General features: G+C 42.6%; 1 protein-coding gene across 1 annotated transcript in view; it reads right to left on the bottom strand.

Moving 5' to 3' along the window:
• FBP2 (fructose-bisphosphatase 2) overlaps positions 1–19,907 on the bottom strand; it is a 32,442-nt gene that overhangs the window by 4,766 nt on the left and 7,769 nt on the right. The window contains exons 4-5 of the mRNA XM_032308562.1: positions 7,263–7,403; positions 4,789–4,926 (exon numbers count right to left, since the gene is read on the bottom strand). Coding sequence (XP_032164453.1) covers positions 4,789–4,926; positions 7,263–7,403 — 279 coding nt within the window. The remainder of the gene's footprint in view (positions 1–4,788; positions 4,927–7,262; positions 7,404–19,907) is intronic.

Genomic DNA, 19,907 nt, shown 5'->3' with positions numbered 1-19,907 from the left:
AATTATTTCAAGATGGGGAGAGACTTATAATGAGAAAATAACAAATAATTTAGAACAAGGCTGTCCAGTGAAATTCTCTGTGGTGATGAAAACACTTTTTTAAAAAGCTTTTATTTATTCATTTGAGAGAGAAAGAGAGACAGAGATATCAACAGAGCATAAGCAGGGAGGAAAAGGAGAAGCAGGCTCCTGGCTGAGCAGGGAACCAGATGCGGGACTTCATCCCAGGACTCTGGGATCATGACCTGAGCTGAAGGCAGATGCTTAACCACCTGAGCCACCCAGGTGTCCCAGCAAAACACTTTTTATCACCAATGTCCCACTCGGCAGCCACTCACCACTGTTGAGCTCTAGTAACGAGACAAGTGTAGATGAAAATAGGATGATTTACATGTTATTTACTGGCAATTAATTTAAATTTAAATAGCCACATGTGGCAATTAGCTATTTATTGGACAGCACTTCTATAGGATCAAAAGCTGAAAGTCTATACATATTTCTAATATGAATAACAGACAAAAGCTAGTTTCCTTCATTTACTAAGTGCCTATCCAAAGCAACAAGAAAAAGATAAATAACACTAAGTAAGTATTTGCTAAGGATAGAATTAGGCAATTTACTAAGACAAAAGTAGGTGCTTGATAAATACATAAATGTGCTTTATGACATAAAGCATAATTAAACATGTGCAGATCGAGCCACAAGGTTCACCTTTTCACCATCAAAGGGACAAAAATTTTAAAAGATTCACCATATCTCACACTGGCAAGGACATAGGGAAATGGGTACTCTTTCATATGGTGCTGGAGGCTATAAATTGATGCAACTTTTCTGAAAGACTATTTGGTAACAAAAGCCCGTGAAATATTCATATCCTTTGACCCAGCACCTTCAGTAAGACATGTGCCCTACAGATACACTTGCAAAAGGTTATGAGTATATACATTTGGGATCTCTATGGCAATTATGTCAATCTCTAAATCATGAAAAAGAAAATCAGGTGAAACTAATAGGGTCTACCTAATGTTCTAAAAGGGTAGTGGTACAGATATGGAGATGAATGTGCATAACCCTTCCCCCCATCCCAGCTCAAAGAATAAAAGCAACACTTGGCAGTGGTCATCCCTGCAAAGAGCCCCTTGAATAAGGGAAGGAGGGTTTCACCTTTAATTTTGTATATTTCTGTATGTTTTACATTACCTAATCCTAGATTATATTTTTTAATTGAAGTAAAATCTACATCAGATAAAATTAACAATTTTAAAATATACAGTTCAGTGGTATTTAGTGCATTCATAATATGGTGCAGCCATGACCTCTATCTGATTACAGAACATTTCCATTGTCCAAAGGAAAACATCATACCCATTAAGTAGTCTCCGTCCTCCCTTCCCCCCAGACCCTGGCAACCACTAATCTGCCTATGTCTCTACACGTTGACCTAATCTTAGCAAATGGCTTTTTCCACTTAGCATAAATGTTTTTGAAATCATGCTATCGATCAATACTTCAATCCTTCTTATGGCTTGTAATACTCCCTTGTATGAATGTACCATCTTTTATTCATCCACTCATCCGTTGATGGGACATTGTTCCCACCTCTAGTTATTGTAAATAATGCTGCTGCAAATATCTGTGTGCAAGTTTTTTTCTGAATATATTGTTTTGATTTATTTGGGGTATATACTGAGGAGTGGAATTTCTGGGTCATATGGTAACTCTATGTTCAACTTTTGAGATATATTACTTGTTAAATTTTGTTAACAAGAAAAGAAACTAGTTTCAATCAGGTGGAAATATTACAGATTATTTAAAAAGAGTTAAAAGTACTTAATAAAAGAAAGAAATGGCTTCATCCCAATATCCCCCAAGCTAGCCTCTCCTGCTTTCATCTCTGTCCTTCTCTCTTCTCAGAGAATTGCTGAGGGAAGGGCGCACAGATTCTTTTCCCTAATTTCCTTTTAATCTTTCTAAGGGATCACTGTCAAACTCCACCATAGCCGGGAGGATGCCCACCACTCTGTTGAGGATATCCCCCTCTGTCCAAAGTCAAAATTCCTTTTTGTATCTATAGGAGGAAATTCTGGAATCCAACTTGGGGTTTCACTGTAGCTCTGTTTGTCTTATCAGTTAGAACTGTTAACTCCCAATCCAATCCAGCACTTCCATCAAAATGATCATTGTTTTTTTACATCAAGAAGAAAGTCCCTTCCTGGACTATCAAGCGTGGCCTGAGGAAATTATCAAGCATTCACACCAGTGTCCTGCTGTTACATGTAGACTAAACTTTCAGGGCCAGAACCAACTAATGCCTAGTTTTCAGTTTATGGATCTTATAAGGGATTTTATGTAAAAAGTAAGCAAAACCAAAATCTTCTAGAGACAGAACAAATCCTTTTATGCTAGGGGAAGATGTAAATTAAATCTGGAGTTACACGTTAAAAAACAACTGGAGGATTCTGGAGCCTTGCTTTATATTGGGGAGTATGTGCCCTCCTTTGCTGTTGAGAAGGGTCTCCTCTTTGCATCGACATGGAAATATTGATTAATACATTGTGCTCAATAGTCTATCATTTCCATGATGAGTGAACACTGACTTTCTGTTTTCTAGGAGGGATTGCTCCACTGAACAGCTGTTACAGAGCAAGGAAGAGATCAGAATAACTTGCTATTTAGATCCTACTGCACAAGTCCTACTCGTTTGCATACTGGGTGCAATAATGAGCAGCCATCCATGGGCTATTTGAGTGACATTAACCTGTTCTGTATGCAATGCACACACTCCCTTTTATTTTTGTCTCACTGTCTCCATTCTGAGAATCTGTAGATTACTTCTATGATATAGTGAAATGTTTAAGAAGTTACCCAGCACAGTACACTTTTTCAAGTGTGGATGAAAATCCATTCATGGATCATAAAATCCATTTATGGGTCATTGCTAAACATGTTTTTGAAAGAAATGAAATGCAATCCAAACAAATGGACTGGAACAGAACAGACCAGATCAGATCAGAACAGAATAGAATTGAATAAAAAACAAAAGAAAATAATGAAAACATATCTTAGAGCACAGTAGACAGAAAGGCAGTTTACTTCTGTTTCAGTGTGCGTGTGCATGCTTGCACAAGTGTGCTCTGAATTAGACATAAAATGCATTTGTTATTAATGGTCACAGTAAAAAATTCTTCAGAACCTCTGGCCTGATGAACTTCTCTTACTCCTGGGACATCTCTTGGGAAACTGTGTAGATCCTATTAAGGTTATTTACTCCATTTTGCAAAATTACAGTGGGTAGCTTTATCTTAGAACTTAGTGTCTTTCTTCTAGCTGTAATCAAACCATCTAAGCTGGACTGTGAGAAACGAGACAAGAGAAACCCTTTTTTTTCTTTTAAAGAGCAGAGAGCCTTACCTGGGTGGAGAAAAAGTTAAAATGGAGTTGAGAAAGATCTTAAATAACTCCTAAGAGTTCCGGTTTTACTGAGAGGGCAAGGGATTCATGTTTTTTCTCTGACTAGCATAATCATCATGCCCTTTGAGTGGTTTTCCATTTGGGAGCTCATCCTGTGGTAAGATTTACAAGGGGTCTTCGTGTGATCAGACTGTTCACCAGCTGTCAGTCATTCATGGGCTGATGCCTTTTTTCCTCACCTGAAACCCCTCCTTCAAAGAGACATATGATAATTTTTGTGTAGGACTTGTATTTTTTAGTGGTACTTGTATTTTTTATGGGCTCTAGAGAAGGCACCTTTTAGCTTAGAATGGGGGCCACTTTGAAACATCTTCAAGACCAGAAACACGTAAATAATTTTGAATTTATCACCTTACAATTCACATCTTGCGACTTTTGCCCTCAAGACATTGGATGGGTTCGCGAGTGTTGGCAAAATACAACCCTATGAAGGAGAGGTACAGGAAATGGCACTTTTGAGAATTTCACTCAAAAAATAAATGAAAAGAAGTAGAAATTTCTCTATAGCTTCACCTTGGGCCTGCAAAGGCAGGTCCCAGGATCCTGTTCACAGACTGCCTCTTAGTCCTGTGGCATCACAAGCTCTTTTCCCAAGGAGTTCATGAGGACTTCCAGGGACAGCCAGGCTGGCCCACCACACCACTGCCTTCCCACCACAGGACAAAGGGTGTCTCTTATGGAATTCCCCAGAATTTGGTGAGAGATGGTCCCACTCATAGACAAGCTTGCATTCCTCTTCAATTTAGGCCAGACTTTACACAGTTGACCTGGAAAGTCTTTGACTCTACTCTCACACCTATCTTAAAAGTTTTCTTAGAATGATGGACATGTTGAATGGATCTTGAGGACTTCATTAACAGACACATGAAGTCCAGAACTTGGTAATCCCATTGAGAGACAAAAAAAAAAATCCTAAAGCTTGGGGTAAACACGAGGTCTTGATATTAGGGCATATGAATGGGACTTTCAAATATAACTACTCCACCTAAAAGCAAATAAAAGTGAGTGACCAGAGTCTATATATGGTAGCTCAGCAAACAAATGACCTGACAGGTTCTGGCCTGAATCCTGAATTTTGAAAATGTGGTCTGTTTCCTAGAAAAACTAAACTAGGGAGTATTCTCTTAAGTAGGTAACTTTTAGCTGTCAAAGACATTGCTTGTTTATGAAGAAAGGCAGAGCCCATCATTCTCGTACTAATCAGATCCATAAACAGTGGTATCAACTCTTTCAGCCAGACCCCCAAATCCGGCACCCAAACAGGGACCCACTGAGGCAGCATTCTCCCTGCTACTGCCTTAAGCTTTCTTCACTCACCTCAGGAAATTTCTTTTTCTGCACATATTCTGTGGTGGCAGCATCAAAATATTTGGCATAGCCCTCATTGAGACTGTAAATCTTGCCTTTCTGTTTTATCTTGACATCTTTTTCCACCAGGACAAATTCACCGAGAGCCTAGAAAGATGAACAGAAACACCAGGAAGGAGAGAGATACCAGGAAACAGAAGCCAACAGCACTGCCCCCAACAATCAGAGAGCATCAGAAGGTGCGGGCCTCCTCGAGGACCCAGCAGGTCCTCATCCTTCGGCAGCTCCAGCCGCCCTCCAGCAAGAGATGAAATAATTCAAAGGAAAGAGGGAACGTTTCCTTGGTAATTTTCACTGCCTGTCAGGTCACTCTTTCACTGGGAACTTCTAAGTATTAATACCCCCAAGTTCTCATCCCTAGTTAATTCCTGATGTTTCCAGGAAGATTTGGGCCGTCGACAATGAGAGGAAGAAGTTCCATGGAAGGGTTTCATCATAAAGTTGGGGGATGTAGTTCCCTACTAATGTGTGGTCCATTGATTTTAATGACTTGGTCTTAGAAATCACAAAAAATTCCCAGTATCCCAGTGACTCTTATACAGGGTAATAAGGAAATCAGAAACTGTATTCACTTGGCATAAGGAATAAAAAGGATAAAATGAAAGAAATCTTCAGAATTATTTAATCAGATTATACCCACGGCCCCCACTGTGGTCACTCCGCAGGAGACCCCTCAGGTACCATTTATCTGAGTGTTTATGGGCGTGATTAACTGGTTGCAGGCATCACCTCGAAAGGCTGGATGTCTAAGTCACTAGGATAAAAACCAGGCTTGGAATGTAATCAGTTTTAATGAACTTTGAAGACTAAGAAAATGAAATCCCCTGGGACAACAGCTCACAGCAGGCGGCTAGACTAGAATGTTCCGAATAAACAAAGCAATTTATAATCCCAGAATATAAAGAGGCAAGACCATGCTGACCATGTCTGAAATAAGACAGTGATGAGAATACTCAGCAACCACAAATGTAGCTAAGCATCCCTCCCCTCTGCTGCATGTGAGGGACGACTTCTTCTTTACCAGTGAATCTCTACCTTCACTTTAATCTTCCTACCTCCTAGATAAAAATTACTGATACACAATCATTTATGGTATCCACTCTCAAGCCAGAATGGACCCTCTCTTTCTTGAATCCTCCCAAGATTATCAAGCAAAAGTGCACTTGCTGTAGACTAAGTCCATGCCAGCTCCCTCCTGGCAGGACTCTCTACTGTTCTTCTAGAGCACAGCCATCCTTGTTCACTAAGTCCTACTTCTTTTTGTTATAGGAAAGTTCCTGATAGTCTCTGGCTCCTGAGCTTTAAGAGCTTGCTGTGGACATTTGTGGAGTAACACTTCCTAAAAACAGCCTAACTCCCTTTGAAGAAGTAACTCTTCTCATTGGATGCCAATCTAGGAAGACTAAGCTGGCTCTCCTCCAGCCCAAGGTCAGGCATGTGACTTAGCTTGGCAAATGAGATACTCCTTTTTGGCACTTGAAACCTGAGTGAGAGACACAGAATCAGGGGTAGGGTCCAGGCCAGACTGGCCATGCTGCAAGCCCGTTCCTGGGACTCCTGCATCCGGGTCCTCAAGACCTGCCCATCCCCAGCCTATGTCCTGAGCTTTACCATTAATATGGTAACATCTTTTACTTAATTGGGAAGAACATGTACATTAGAAGGAGTCCCACAAATCCATGCTGTCCAATGGGGTAGCCACTAGTCACATGTGGCAATTTAATTTAATTAAAATGAGACAAATTTGGGGTTTTTTTTTAAGGGTTTTATTTATTTATTTGACAGAAACAGCAAAAGAGGATCACAAGCAGGGGGAGTGGGAGAAGAAGCAGGTTTCCCACCAAGCAGGGAGCCCGATGCAGGGCTTGATCCCAGGACCTGGGATCATGACCTGAACCAGAGACAGATGCTCAGCAACTGAGCCACCCAGGTGCCCCAAGACAAAGTTTTGAAACCAAGTTTCTAGTCACACTAACCACATTGCAAGTGTTCAGTAGCCACAAGAGGCTAGTGTCTGCCATATTGGACAGCACAGATAACAGAACATATGCCAGGTCACAGAAAGCTCTATCGGAACATGCTACTCTAAAAATATCCATGTTTCTGTCTAGACACTGGCAACATTAGGCTTTTTAAAATGATTGTATTTCCATAAGCCAAAGAGGTTGAATGCATTTTTGGATTAGAAAAATCCTTAAGGGCAGAGGCTGGGCTGATATGACAGACCCCACAGAACCCTTCAAAAGCCCTCTGGGGGGGTGGACACAGGTCATTAACGTTCATTGATGTTGGTGTTGATTCCCCAACCAGATTCCCTTGTCCCAAAAGCAAGTATTAAGTATGAAATTACCCCAGCCAACTGGAATTAAAGCACAGAGACACAGGGAGTCCTCAGTACTGATATGAACACACTGGATACCTACTGGGTCAAGCATGAAGAGGTCCACTCCTTGCCCAGTGGAAAGAGCCACCAAGGTTGCACTACCATAGAGGGCATAGCCCGCAGCCACGATATTTCGGCCTGGCTGCAGAGCATCCTTTTCAGAAGGCTCGTCCTCTGAAGTCTGTGGAAGAGAAAAGAGAAACATAGGGTGTTATCGTCTCTGGACAGAACACTCTACCAGAGGCCTGGGCTTCAGACCTCCTTGAACCACTGAAGGAAATGCAGTCCTTAGAATTTTGAGCTGAGGCCAATGCATCTGGAGGGAATGCATTGCCATGGTAACAAACGGTTCGAGCCAAGCCATTGCAGAGACCATTCTTGGACTCCTTGCTGGTTTCTGAACACATCCATCTGCGTCCTGCCAAAAAGCACCCCAAAATGCTAAAACCACAGGCCCTCTTAAAAATTATAAGCCAGGCTCCTTAACTGTTACAGAAACCAAGGTCATGAAGCTCTGATCTTGTGCCCTATCCCATTGTATGTGCTCAAGAGCCCTTGGAGGGAAACATCTTTATCATCTGGATTATGTAGATGCAACACTCAGGCCTGAATGTTTGAACAACTCACCTGATTACTTTGGAAAAACAAGTAGCACACTGCTGGGCTCTGCTGTGAGAGCTGAGTTGGGGAGCGGGAAGGAGAGGAGGCATGCCCTGCTCTTTCCTCACCTTCATCCGGTTGTTCTGGCTTCACAGCAAAGTCTTCAGGGATGGGGGAGAATTCTGGACTAGTACTGGAACTGGCCCTGGCCCCTAACATCCCTGTGGGCGGCAGATGTGACAGGAGCTTGGAAGGAGAGGCGAATGGGCAGACTTCGATCAACTCTTCAAATCAGAAGACCCAGATGGATTCAGCTCCACAGACCATGGCAAATAGCTGTGACAAATGTGACAAGCTGAGGCTCCAAACTCACTTTCCCAGAGCCTGTCATACCCAAGGAGCGTGGTGCTCGGTGTGCAAGGGTTAAATACGAATGGTTGGCCTCATTGCTTCTGGGCCCTTCTATTCCCCACTCTCTATTTTCCAGCACAGCTTCCTCTGCTGTTTAATTAGATGCTCTGTTCTCTCTAGATGCCAGTGGATTTGGGCTAAAAGGCCAGTCCAGAAATACTGCCTGGAGATTCCCTACTGAGCAGAAAATTCCAGAGAATTGCAAAGTGGTGGACGTGAAGTTATGAAGACACACTGGTGATTATGTCATTAGGAACCAGAACAACAATATTGAGCCTGAATATTATACACACATCTAAAATCTGTCAACTGGGGCACCTGGGTGGTTCAGTGGGTTAAGCCTCTGCCTTCGGCTCGGGTCATGACCTCAGAGTCCTGGGATCGAGCCCCGCATCGGGCTCTCTGCTCTGCAGGGGGAGCCTGCTTCCCCCTCTCCCTCTCTACCTGCCTCTCTGCCTACTTGTGATCTCTCTCTGTCAAATAAATAAATAAAATCTTTTAAGAAAAAAATCTGTCAGTTATGTTAATTGACTCCCCTGAAGAACAACTTCTTCAGGGTAAAATAGTTAATTTATATTTATTTGGGGCTTTATCTTTTTCAAAGTACTTTCCCATCCTCATGCTTTTGTGAAACAATGGAGACTCTCCCTAGTCCTCATTTAAAAGTGAAGGAATGGAGGTCAGGGGAGGTACCCACACATTTTGAAACAATTGAGCGACACAGCTGGGATGGACCCACATATCCCAGTGCTAAGCCAGCATCCTTCTCCACACTGTCACGGAATATGGGTGGCTCAATCTGTTAAGTGTCCTACTCTTGGTTCCTTTTTTTTTTTTTTTTTTTTAATGCTATGTCATGTTAGTCACCATCTAGGACATCATTAGTTTTTGATGGAGTGTTCCATGATTCACTGTTCACATTTAATACTCAGTGCTCATTACTCCACATGCCCTCCTTAATACCCATCACCGGGCTACCACGTCCCCAATCCCCCATCCCTCTCCCCTCTGAAAGCCTCAGATTGCTTCCCAGAGTCCATAGTCTCAGGCGGTTTATATCCCCCTCTGGTTTTTCCCCGTCTGTTTTCCCTCCCTTCCCCTAATATCGTCCATGCCATTTCTTATGTGTCACATATGAGTGACACCATATGATAATTGTCTTTCTCTGCTTGACTTATTTCACTTAGCATAATCCCCTCCGGTCCCATCCATGTCGATGCAAATGGTGGGTGTTCATTCCTTCTGATGGCTGAGGAATAGTCCATTGTATAGATGAGCCAACTCTTGATTTCTGCTCAGGTCATGATCTCAGGGTCCTGAGATCGAGCTCCACATCATCCTCTGCACAGAGCACAGAGCCTGCCCAAGATTCTCCCTCCCTCCCTCTCTTTCATGTGCGGTCTCTATCTCTCAAAAAACAAAAACAAAAACAAAAAACACCTAATTTCCTTTTTTTTTAAGATTTTATTTATTTGACAGACAGAGATCACAAGCAGGCAGAGAGGCAGGCAGAGAGAGAGGAGGAAGCAGGCTCTCCGCGGAGCAGACAGCCCGATGCAGGGCTCGATCCCAGGACCCTGGGATCATGACCTGAGCCAAAGGCAGAGGCTTTAACCCACTGAGCCACCCAGGCGTCCCAAAGCTAATTTCCTTTTAATAGTCTTTATCTTCCCATTTTACATTCTTTCAAATAACTTTTTTTCTTGCAACTAATTACATTTCCACCTGACTTTCTCATGTGTTCAATAAATTGGCCTTGTTTCTAATTCCTGGCCATGTATGCATTCTGAGAACCAGGCCCTGGAGCAGACTCTCAAAGAAGACAAGCAGTATCAGCATCCCCTGTGATCTTGTTAGAAGTATAAATACTAGTCCCCCCACCACTCCCCCAACCAGGTTTTGGAGTCGGAAACTCTGGGCCTCCGGAAAGCTTGCAGGTGATTCTGGGGCATGCCAGTTTGGGAACCACAGCTCTAAAGCATGAGCTCTCAAGAATCTTTAGAAAAGTGGAAGTTGTTTGTTTTTTTTTTTTTTTTACTAAAATCTTCAGTCGTCACCATCGAAGCTTCTGAAACACCTTCACTCGGCCACCAGATGGACCACATTTTCTGTGTAGGAAACCAGAGTTCTGTCCTGCTGATTTCTCCCTGACCAGAGGAGCTGGGGTCTTGCAGTCCCCACACAGCCTAGCACTCTCTCCGTGGCCCTCTGGGCTCTGTGCTGGGGCTTGAAGGGAACCACTCCTTCCCCACTGGCTTCACTGCTTCTAATAACAGGTGGAACCCTCTGGCCCACAGAAATAAGAAAAATAGTTTCTAGATCTCAAGACTTCCCTCTAGCCATTGCCCTATCTCTGTCTTCATCTAGGTCTGTGAGTCTAGAATGCCTGTCTACCTAGCTGTCTGTCTTCTGCCCCCACTGCAGCCTCCCAGAAATGACCCATCTACCACCTCAGGAGCACAAGGTTTAGTCCTCTTTACCCTACCTCTGGGCAATGTCGGGTCCCTTGATATGGGTCTCCATCTTGATATGGGTCTCTCCTGACCATTCGTCTGCTTCCCTCTTTTCCGACTCCCAATTTTGTGATTTATAAGAAATATCTATTTGCACATTCAGATGACCGAAATGCATTTCTCCTATATATTCCGTTTTCACCCACATTTCCTGGCTCACAGTTTCCAAAACCCTCAGACTTCCCTAAGTGTTGAGAGTGATAAAATGTCTTTGTCATGCTGATGAATGACTTTTGGACGTCACTGGAAGGAAGCTGGCTTGTTGCCAGGAGAATCAAGCTCTGTAATTTTTAGAAAATTGGAACTTTCGACCTCACCCCCTGCAAAGGTGGTAAGGGATGGAGACTGAATCTACTGCCAGCGGCCAATGATCTCATCAGTCAAGCGTATGTAATGAGCCTCCATAAACCTGAAAAGGACAGAGCTGGAAGAATTTCTGGACTGGTAAACACCCAGAGTTTCAGGGAAAGTGGTGTGCCTAGAGAGGGCAGGGACACTCTGCACCCTTTCCCCATACCCTCCCCTAGGCATTTCTTCCATCTGGTTCTTCCTGAGTTATATCCTTTAATAATAAACTGGTGACCTAGCAACTTTTTTTCTCTGAGTTCTGTGAGCTGCTCTAGCAAATTAATCAGAACTGAGGAGAGGGTCTTGGGAACCTCTGATTTCTAGCTGGTTGGTCAGAAGCACACATAACAACAGGGCTTGCAACTGGCATCTGGATTGAGTGGCCAGGGGGTGGATGAGGTGGAGGGCAGTCATTAGGACTTCCAATCTATAGCAGGTCGGTCAGGAACACAGTACAGATAATAGCCTGGGGTTGCCTTGTAAGAATGAGCCCTTCACCCCTGGAATCTGATGCTATCTCTGGGTAGATAGTGTCAGAAAAGAGTTGAGTTCTTGGACACCTGCCAGTGTCTGAGAATTGCTTGGTGCAGTGTGGGGACCCTATCTCACCTCCATGTTGGAACTGCATCCAGGAACCTTTCATGGCCTTTCAAACTCTCTAGCTGTGCCTTCTTATTTGCTTTTGCCACCTCCTATTCCTCTGACCCCTTAAATGTAGGTGCTCCTCCTGATTCCTCCCCACCCTTGGGGTATATAACCAGTGCAAGATGCACTTTCTTATCCATAAGATGCACTTTCTTACCCAAAAGTACTCTGAGTTGCTGTGAGACAAATTTAATGAGGGCTGGGATGAATGTCTGACTCAACCTGGCCCAATCAGAGTCTGCTCCAGAAATCCAGACTTGGGGCTAGAACACCCTGGTTCATGTCAGCCTGGGAGCTGTGGGACAACACTTTCCTTCTGCCACTAGCCAGAGAACCAAAGAAAACCTGATTCACAGAGAGAGGAAGGAGTAAAGTGGCCAGGTGGCAGGAAGGCAAGATAAGAGACTCTTTTCTGGTCCCAGCCTTCTCTGAAGCTGCCATATTCCTGCCTTAGCGTTTCCTAATCCATTCCTGCCATTTACGCTAGAACCCTAATCAGTAAAGCTCTCTTCTCAGTCTACACACTCCTTGGCAATCGTACCCACAACCAGAGTTCAAAGCCCTACGCACCTACCGATGATTCCTGAGAGCCCAGCCTCGGAGTCACTGCCCACTGGACAACCCTAGTCAGGTATCCTGAAGATACGTCAAACTCAAGATGGAATTTGCCGGGACGCCTGGGTGGCTCAGGGTCCTGGGATCGAGTTCTGCATCAGGCTCCTTGCTCAGCAGGGGGCCTGCTTCTCTTGCTGCCTCTGCCTGCCACTCTGCCTGCTCGTGTGCACTCTCTCTCTCTGGCAAATAAATTTTAAAATCTTTAAAAAAAAAAAAAAAGATGGAATTTGCCTGTCCCATCTCACCCCCCAAATCCCTGCTCTGCTCTCATTATGTCTTGTCTCAGCAAATGGCACTGTCATTTGCTCAGTAGAAACCCAAGAGTCACCAGCCTCTCCCTTTCGCTGACCATCCTCCTTGCCCTCACCCACGCCTTCCTCTCAAGTCACTAAGACCGGGCATTCCTGGCACCTCCCTTCTCAGCTCCATGGCCCTCTCTCCCTCCTCACCACCTCCACTTCGCCCCAAGTGACCTTCACCTCCTGCCTGGTCCCCCAACTCCACCCTTGCCCCATCTGGACCCATGTCGCTTCTCTGACTGTCTTGTTCATGCCTGTTTTCCTACCACTAGGTGCAATCTGGCCCATGGTTATTGCACTCAGTTGAGAGACACACACAAATACACACGCAAGTTTATACACATGCATATATATCATATATGTACATATACACATGTACATATACACATGTGTATGTACATATATGTAAATATATATATATAATATATATTTTTAAAGTATGCGTACATACTTTTTCAGGAGCAGGCTGGGCAGGCAATTGCATAGGCATTTCTAAATTTAATCAACCTCTTATTTAAAATTTAGATTTCTTTTTCCCTAAAATTTTTTAAACTTTGTTTTAAAATAATGGTAGATTCACAGGAAGTGTGTAGATAGTACAGAGAGCCCCAGTACCTTTCACCCAATTTCCCTCAGTAGTTTCATGACATACATTTTACTATGGTACAATATCAAAACTGGGAAACTGACATTGGTATTAAGTCCATGTGTCGCTCTTTGCCATTTTATCACATGTGTAGACACCACATAAAGATACAGAACTATTCCACCAGGTGGAGAAATCTCCCTCATGCTACTCCTTTACGGTCACACCCAACCTCCTCACCCCACCATCCCTAACCCCTGGCAGCCACTGATCTTTCTCCAGCTGTACAAGTATGTATTTTTTTTTAAGATTTGTTTATTTATTATTAGAGAGAGAGGGAGCATGGGGGGAGGGGGAGGGGGTGGGACAGAGGGAGAGAATCTTTCAAGCAGACTCCCTGCTGAGCACAAGCCAGATGCAGGAGTTGATCCCACAACCCATGAGATCACTACCTGAGCCAAAACGGAGGGCTGGATGCTCAACAGACTGAGCCGCCCAGGTGCCCCTGTGCAAATATGTCTTTTAGAGAAGATTACATAAATAGGATCATATATTTTGTGAACTTTTGAAATTACCTTTTTTCACTCAGCATGATACCCTTGAGATCCACCCAAGTTGTTACATGTATGGATAGTTTATTCCATTTTATTGCTGAATGCTTCCTCATGGTAGAGATGTATCATTGTTCAACCACTCACCTATGGTAGGATGTTTGGGTTATTTCCAGCTGTGGGTGATTAGAAATAAAGCTGTCACGAACAATCACATGCAGGTTTGTATGTGGACATAAGTCTTCATTTCTCTGGGATAAATGAAGAAACTGCCAAATTTTTCCCAAGTGGCAGTGTCACTTACATTTCCACTAACAACACATGAGGGACATCATTTCTCTCCATCCTTCCAACATTTGGTATTGTCACTATTTTATACTTTATGGGTTCTATTGGATGTGTAGTGATGTCTCATCATGGACTCACTTCACATTTCCCTAATGGCTAATGATGTTGAACATCTTTTTATGTGCTTATTTGCCAAAAGACTCATTTTCACCTGCTTGGTGATATGTCTCTTCATGTCTCATGTTCTAATTGGATTGTTCAGAGTTTTTTACTATTGAGTTTTGAGAGCACTTTTATGTTCTAAAAAGGAGTCCTTTGTCAGACTGGTTTGTAAATATCTTCTCTCATGCTGTAGCTTGTGTGTTCATTCTCTTAACAGAGTGTGATTTTTGAAGAATTGCTCCATTTCATCTGAGCTGTCAGATTTATGTGTGTGCAGGTGTTTACAGTATTCCTTTATTTTTCTTTTGATGTCTCCTCATTTTTTAAAATACCAAAACAACTTTGAGATGAACAATCTAGTACACAAATATGTGTTTCCCTAAAAAAAATAAAAATTAAAAAATTAAAAATAAATTTTAAAAATATGTGTATCTCTGATTATTCTTAGAAGAGAAATTCCAAATAATGAAACTATTGGGTAAAAGACTATTAATACATATTGAAGAGTTGCCCCTCAAAAAGGTTGCATTAACTTGCAACTTTACGATCAGTGATAAAAGTATTTGTTTTTTTGTTTTGTTTTGTTTTGTTTTGTTTTGTTTTGTTTTAGAGAGAGAGAGAAAGAGAGCACATGCACATGCACCAGTGGGATTGTGTTGGGGTTGGAGGAGGGGAAGAGAAAGAGGGAGAGACAGAATCTTTAGCAAGCTCCAAGCTCAGCACTTGTGACCCAAGCCAAAATCAAGAGTCAGATACTGGGGCACCTGGGTGGTTCAGTGAGTTAAGCCTCTGCCTTCGGCTCAGGTCGTAATCTCAGAGTCCTGGGATCGAGGCCCACATCAGCCTCTCTGCTCAGCAGGGAGCCTGCCTCCCCCACCCCCATCCCCTGCCTCTCTGCCTACTTGTGATCTCACTCTCTCTCTCTCTGTCAAATAAATAAAATTTAAAATCCTAAAAAAAAAAAAAAAAAAAAGAGTCAGATACTTAATTGACGGGCCATCCAGACAACCCAAAGCATTTGCTTTAATCCAATCTGATGACTATAAGAGAACATTAGCTTTTCAACTTGGTCAATTCGAAGGCTAAAAAAAATTATATTTCTTTTGTTTAATTTCCATTTTTTAATGGTTAACAATGTAAACTTCATAGGATTCTTGGCCATTTTTATTTCTTATTTTGTAAGTTGCCCTTTCATGTATTTGTGTATTTTTCTCCTAGCGTAATTGTCTTTGTGTTGATTATTTTAATACCTTTTTACATATGAGAGATAGTAATGCCTTATATGTTTTAAATCTATTTTCCTCAAGTGCTATCTGTCTTTTAATTTTACTTATAGTGTCCTTTTCTTTTGTAGTGCAATATTTTGGTAATTAAAATTATTCAGGCATCTGGGTGGCTCAATCAGTTAAGCATCTGCCTTTGGCTCAGGTCATGATCCCAGCATCCTGGGATTAAGTCCCACATTGGGTTCCCTGCTTAGCGGGGAGCCTGATTCTCCCTCTCCCTCTTCCCCTCCCTCACTGGTCGTGCACCCTCTCTCTCTCAAATAAATAAATAAAATTTTTATAAATAAATAAATATATATGTATATATATTATCCATTACAGTCCAAATTATTTTCTTCTCTATCTTTATGGTTAGATAGGATTTCTCCTACATCAAGACAAAGCCAGACAAATAGTCTTCTATGTTTTATTTCTCCATGAAATTTGTTAACCCATCTATAATTTATTTAAGCTCATGAAAAATAGAAAGACTCATTTTTTTCCTGGCTTTGAGACTTCAAAGATCTACTTCACATTAGTCATCTCTATTACCATGACACTCTCCTCAGGAAATCTCGGAGTAGTTGGCAAACAATTTAGTGTTATCTTTCTCTGATCTTTTTATTTCTTCCTACCCCAATAAAACATCTAAATCTGTCAATGTAAAGGAAGGGATGCACCCTATGGTCACTTACCAGTAAAGTTAATGGGAATTGCAAAGGTTCACTCTGTTTGGTTGTAGAGGGTATGGAAAAGTGGACCATTTTTCTTTTTATTGAGGTATAACTTACACATAGCAAAGCACACACATCTGAATTGTATAGTTCAATGAGTTTTTACATATATGTAATATACACTTATGCAACTACCAAAATCAATTTACAGAACATTCCTTTTTTTTTTAAGATTTTATTTATCCATTTGATAGAGAAAGCAAGAGCATGCACAAGCAGGGGGAGCCGCAGACAGAGGGAGAGGGAGAAGCGGGTTCCCCATGGAGCAGGGAGCTTGACCTGGGGCCTGATTCCAGGATACTAGGATCATAACCTGAGCCGAAGGCAGACACCTAACCAACTGAGCCACCCAGGTGCCCCATTGCAGAACCTGGGGCCTGATTCCAGGACACTAGGATCATAACCTGAGCCGAAGGCAGACACCTAACCAACTGAGCCACCCAGGTGCCCCATTCTAATAACCTAGAGAGACTCTTGCACCCTCCTCAATCACAATCACCTTCCCCAAAGGTAACCTCTACCCTGCCTTTCATCATGTAGATATCAAAAGGATAATCACCTTTGCCTGTTTTGGAACTTCATTTAATGAAATCCTAAAGCATATGTTCTTTTGTAACTGGCTTGTTTCACATTATGTATTTGTAATTTTATCTGTGTTTTTGCACATGTCAGTGTTCTGTTCTTTTTCATCGCTATGTAGTTTTCTGTTGTATGAATGCATCACAATTCATTTATCCATTCTAACGCTGATACACAGTTTGGCTCTGTTTGCCCACCAGGGGCTATTACAGATTACTTACCGCGTGTCTTTGGGCAGACCCGAGCACTCACTTATCTTGGGTGCGTACCAGGAGTGGATTTGTTGGACCATAATGTATGACTCTACGTTAATCATCAACAGGTGCCATCCCAACTTTCTAAAGTGTTTGTGCTATTTTTGCTCCCACCAACAACGTACAATTCCCAGTTTCTTCATCGACACTTGGTAGGCACTTTTCATTTTAGCCATTCTTGTGCGGTGAATGATGTCTCACTGTTTTAATGTTCATTTCCCTGATGACCAATGATGTCGAGTATCTCTCTTGTGCTTATTATTAACCAGCTGTGGAAAAAACTCTCTTCAGTGAAGTGCCTGTTCTAATCTTTGCCCAGCACTGTGATGAGATAATGGCATATTTAATTCATTTGTAGAAGTTCTTTACTTATCTACCTAGAGGTCTCTTTTTGGAATTATGTCTTAAAAATCTTTTCTGCCAGTCTGTGGTTACCTTTTCACTCCCTTAATTTTGACTTCTGATGAACGAAAGTTCTTAATTTTAATGAAGTACAGTTCATTAGCCTTTTCTTTCATGGCTATTGCTCTCTATCTCTTGTTTAAGAAATATTTACCTTCCCCAAAAGCATGAAGATATTCTCCTGTGGCTTTTTTCTAGAAAACACTGGTAGTTTCCAGAGGCAGGGGCAGAATGGTGAGGGGCAGAAGGTTGAAGGTAACTAAAAGATACAAACTTCCGGTTTTTCGATGCTAAGTCCTAAGGATGTAATGTACAGCATGGTCACGATAGTTAACAATACTGATTGTATATTTGAAAGTTGCTATGAGAGTGGATCATAAAAGTTCTCATGACTAGAAAAAATACATATTTATTTTGTGTATATGTATGTATATATGTATCTGTATGTATATGGACATATATACATACAGACCTCAAATAACTATGTTGTTCACCGATTCTAATACAGTGTTACACGTCAGCTGTATCTCAGTGAAGCTGGAGGGGGGTGAGAAGCTATGAAGAGCCTGATGGGCAGAGCTGGAGAGCCTGTTTGAACACCTGACCTGCCGGGTCCTGACTGGTGATTCTCTCTGTGCTTCAGTTTGTTCACCAGTAGGAAAGTGACAGCAGTAAGTGCACCTGCTTCACAGGCTGAGGCAAGGGCTGAGCCAGGGGCTTGGTGCTTACAGGTGGGCAGAACGTGGCCAACTCATGATCTGTAGTCCATAGTATTAGCCATAATGAAAAAGTCAATGCTTAAAACCACCTCAAAGGTATAACTGGTACCTTTTTTTGGAATCTCATGAAGATCACACCATCCATCCCTTTATTTTTATCTCTAAGCTGTACCTTAAAGGGAGAAGCAAAGCTCCTTTATTCACCAGGCTCATTTTTGCTTGACCTCAAAACATCACCTTAGTCTTCCACTCTCTCAAATACCAGAGAAAGTGTCCACAGTCATTCTCGCCTGCCCCCTCAGCAAATGTCTCCTTTGCTCTCTCGGCAGGAAAAAAAGAGAGAAGCACCAAGTGGGAAAGCAAAATTCTCAGAGGTTCCCTCCAGTCCAGGCTGGCTTGGCCTCCATTTGGTTCTCCACGACAGGAGTAGCAGAGCCCACTCCTGCTCCTTGACGTTCTCCTCAGAAAGAAGCTTAGACTAATTCACATATCCTGCTAAGGTTACTTTTCTGCTAAGCTTTTGCCCCTTGAAAATCAAATTCTGGCCTCTTTCTTTGAACAACCATCAGCCAAGTAGAAATATCTTCAAATATCAGTATCTACAGACAACACATGAGGTGACATGGGATAGATCCAGTCTTTCCCTCACGTTTATCATCTAAGAGCACTAAGGAAAACATTCAGAGGAAGTTAATCACATGCACATTACAGAATTAGTGCCAAATCACTGCACAGAAAGTCAGTGATACCCACGATTTGATCCCAAGTAGTTTAGTGGACAGAATGTGTGCTGTGGAGACAGTGGCATGGGGAGGGGCCTCCACAACCAGCCTGGAGGGAAGATTACCCAAAAGAACAATCCTTAAGACCATCCAGCAGCCTTGGTCTCCCTTCTGACTGAAAGCCCCCAGGGCAGAGCCCAGCCATCCTGACTAGAGTGAGGACTGATCCTCAAATTGTGATCCAGTGTGGGTTATGCGGTTTGCCATGAAGTCTCCAGTGATACAGGATGGTCACAAACCAAGCCATAAAATCCTCTCTGTTGTTAGGTATGTGTGGTAGGCAAAGGCCCCAAAAAGATCCTAATCCCCAGAATCTGTGACCGTGTTGTATTATTTGGCACAAGGGACTTTCAGATATAATTAGGGTTACCAATTTAAAATAAATCATCATGGATTATCTAGATGGGCCCAATCTAACCTAATAAGGCTTTATTTTTTTAAGAATTTTTATTTATTTGACAGCAGAGGTCACAAGTGGGCAGAGAGGCAGGCAGAGAGAGAGAGAGAGAGGAGGAAGCAGGCTCCCGGCTGAGCAGAGAGCTGGATGAGGGGCTCCATCCCAGGACGCTGGGATCATGACCCGAGCCGAAGACTTAACCTACTGAGCCACCCAGGAGCCCCTCTAATAAGCCTTTAAAAACAGGGAACTTTCTGTGGCTGAGGCCAGGGGAGATGAAGCAAAATAGGGATATCAGAGAGATTAGAAGTCTGAGTAAGACTTGACCTGCCTCTGCTACCTTTACGGACACAAGAGTCACAAAACACAGAATGTAAGAAGCTTCTAGAAGCTGAGAATGGCCCCAGCATCAGCCAGCCAAAAAAAGCCAGGGACCTCCATCCTACCACAGAACGGAACTGAATTCTGACAACAACCTAACCGAACCTGGGAGCAAACTGCCCCACCCCCAGTTTCTCAGGAGGAGCCCAGGCTG

Source organism: Mustela erminea, chromosome 12 (genome assembly GCF_009829155.1).
Source record: "Mustela erminea isolate mMusErm1 chromosome 12, mMusErm1.Pri, whole genome shotgun sequence".
In the NCBI taxonomy this organism is placed as follows: domain Eukaryota; kingdom Metazoa; phylum Chordata; class Mammalia; order Carnivora; family Mustelidae; genus Mustela; species Mustela erminea.
This window is presented reverse-complemented; position numbering and strand designations above follow the sequence as displayed.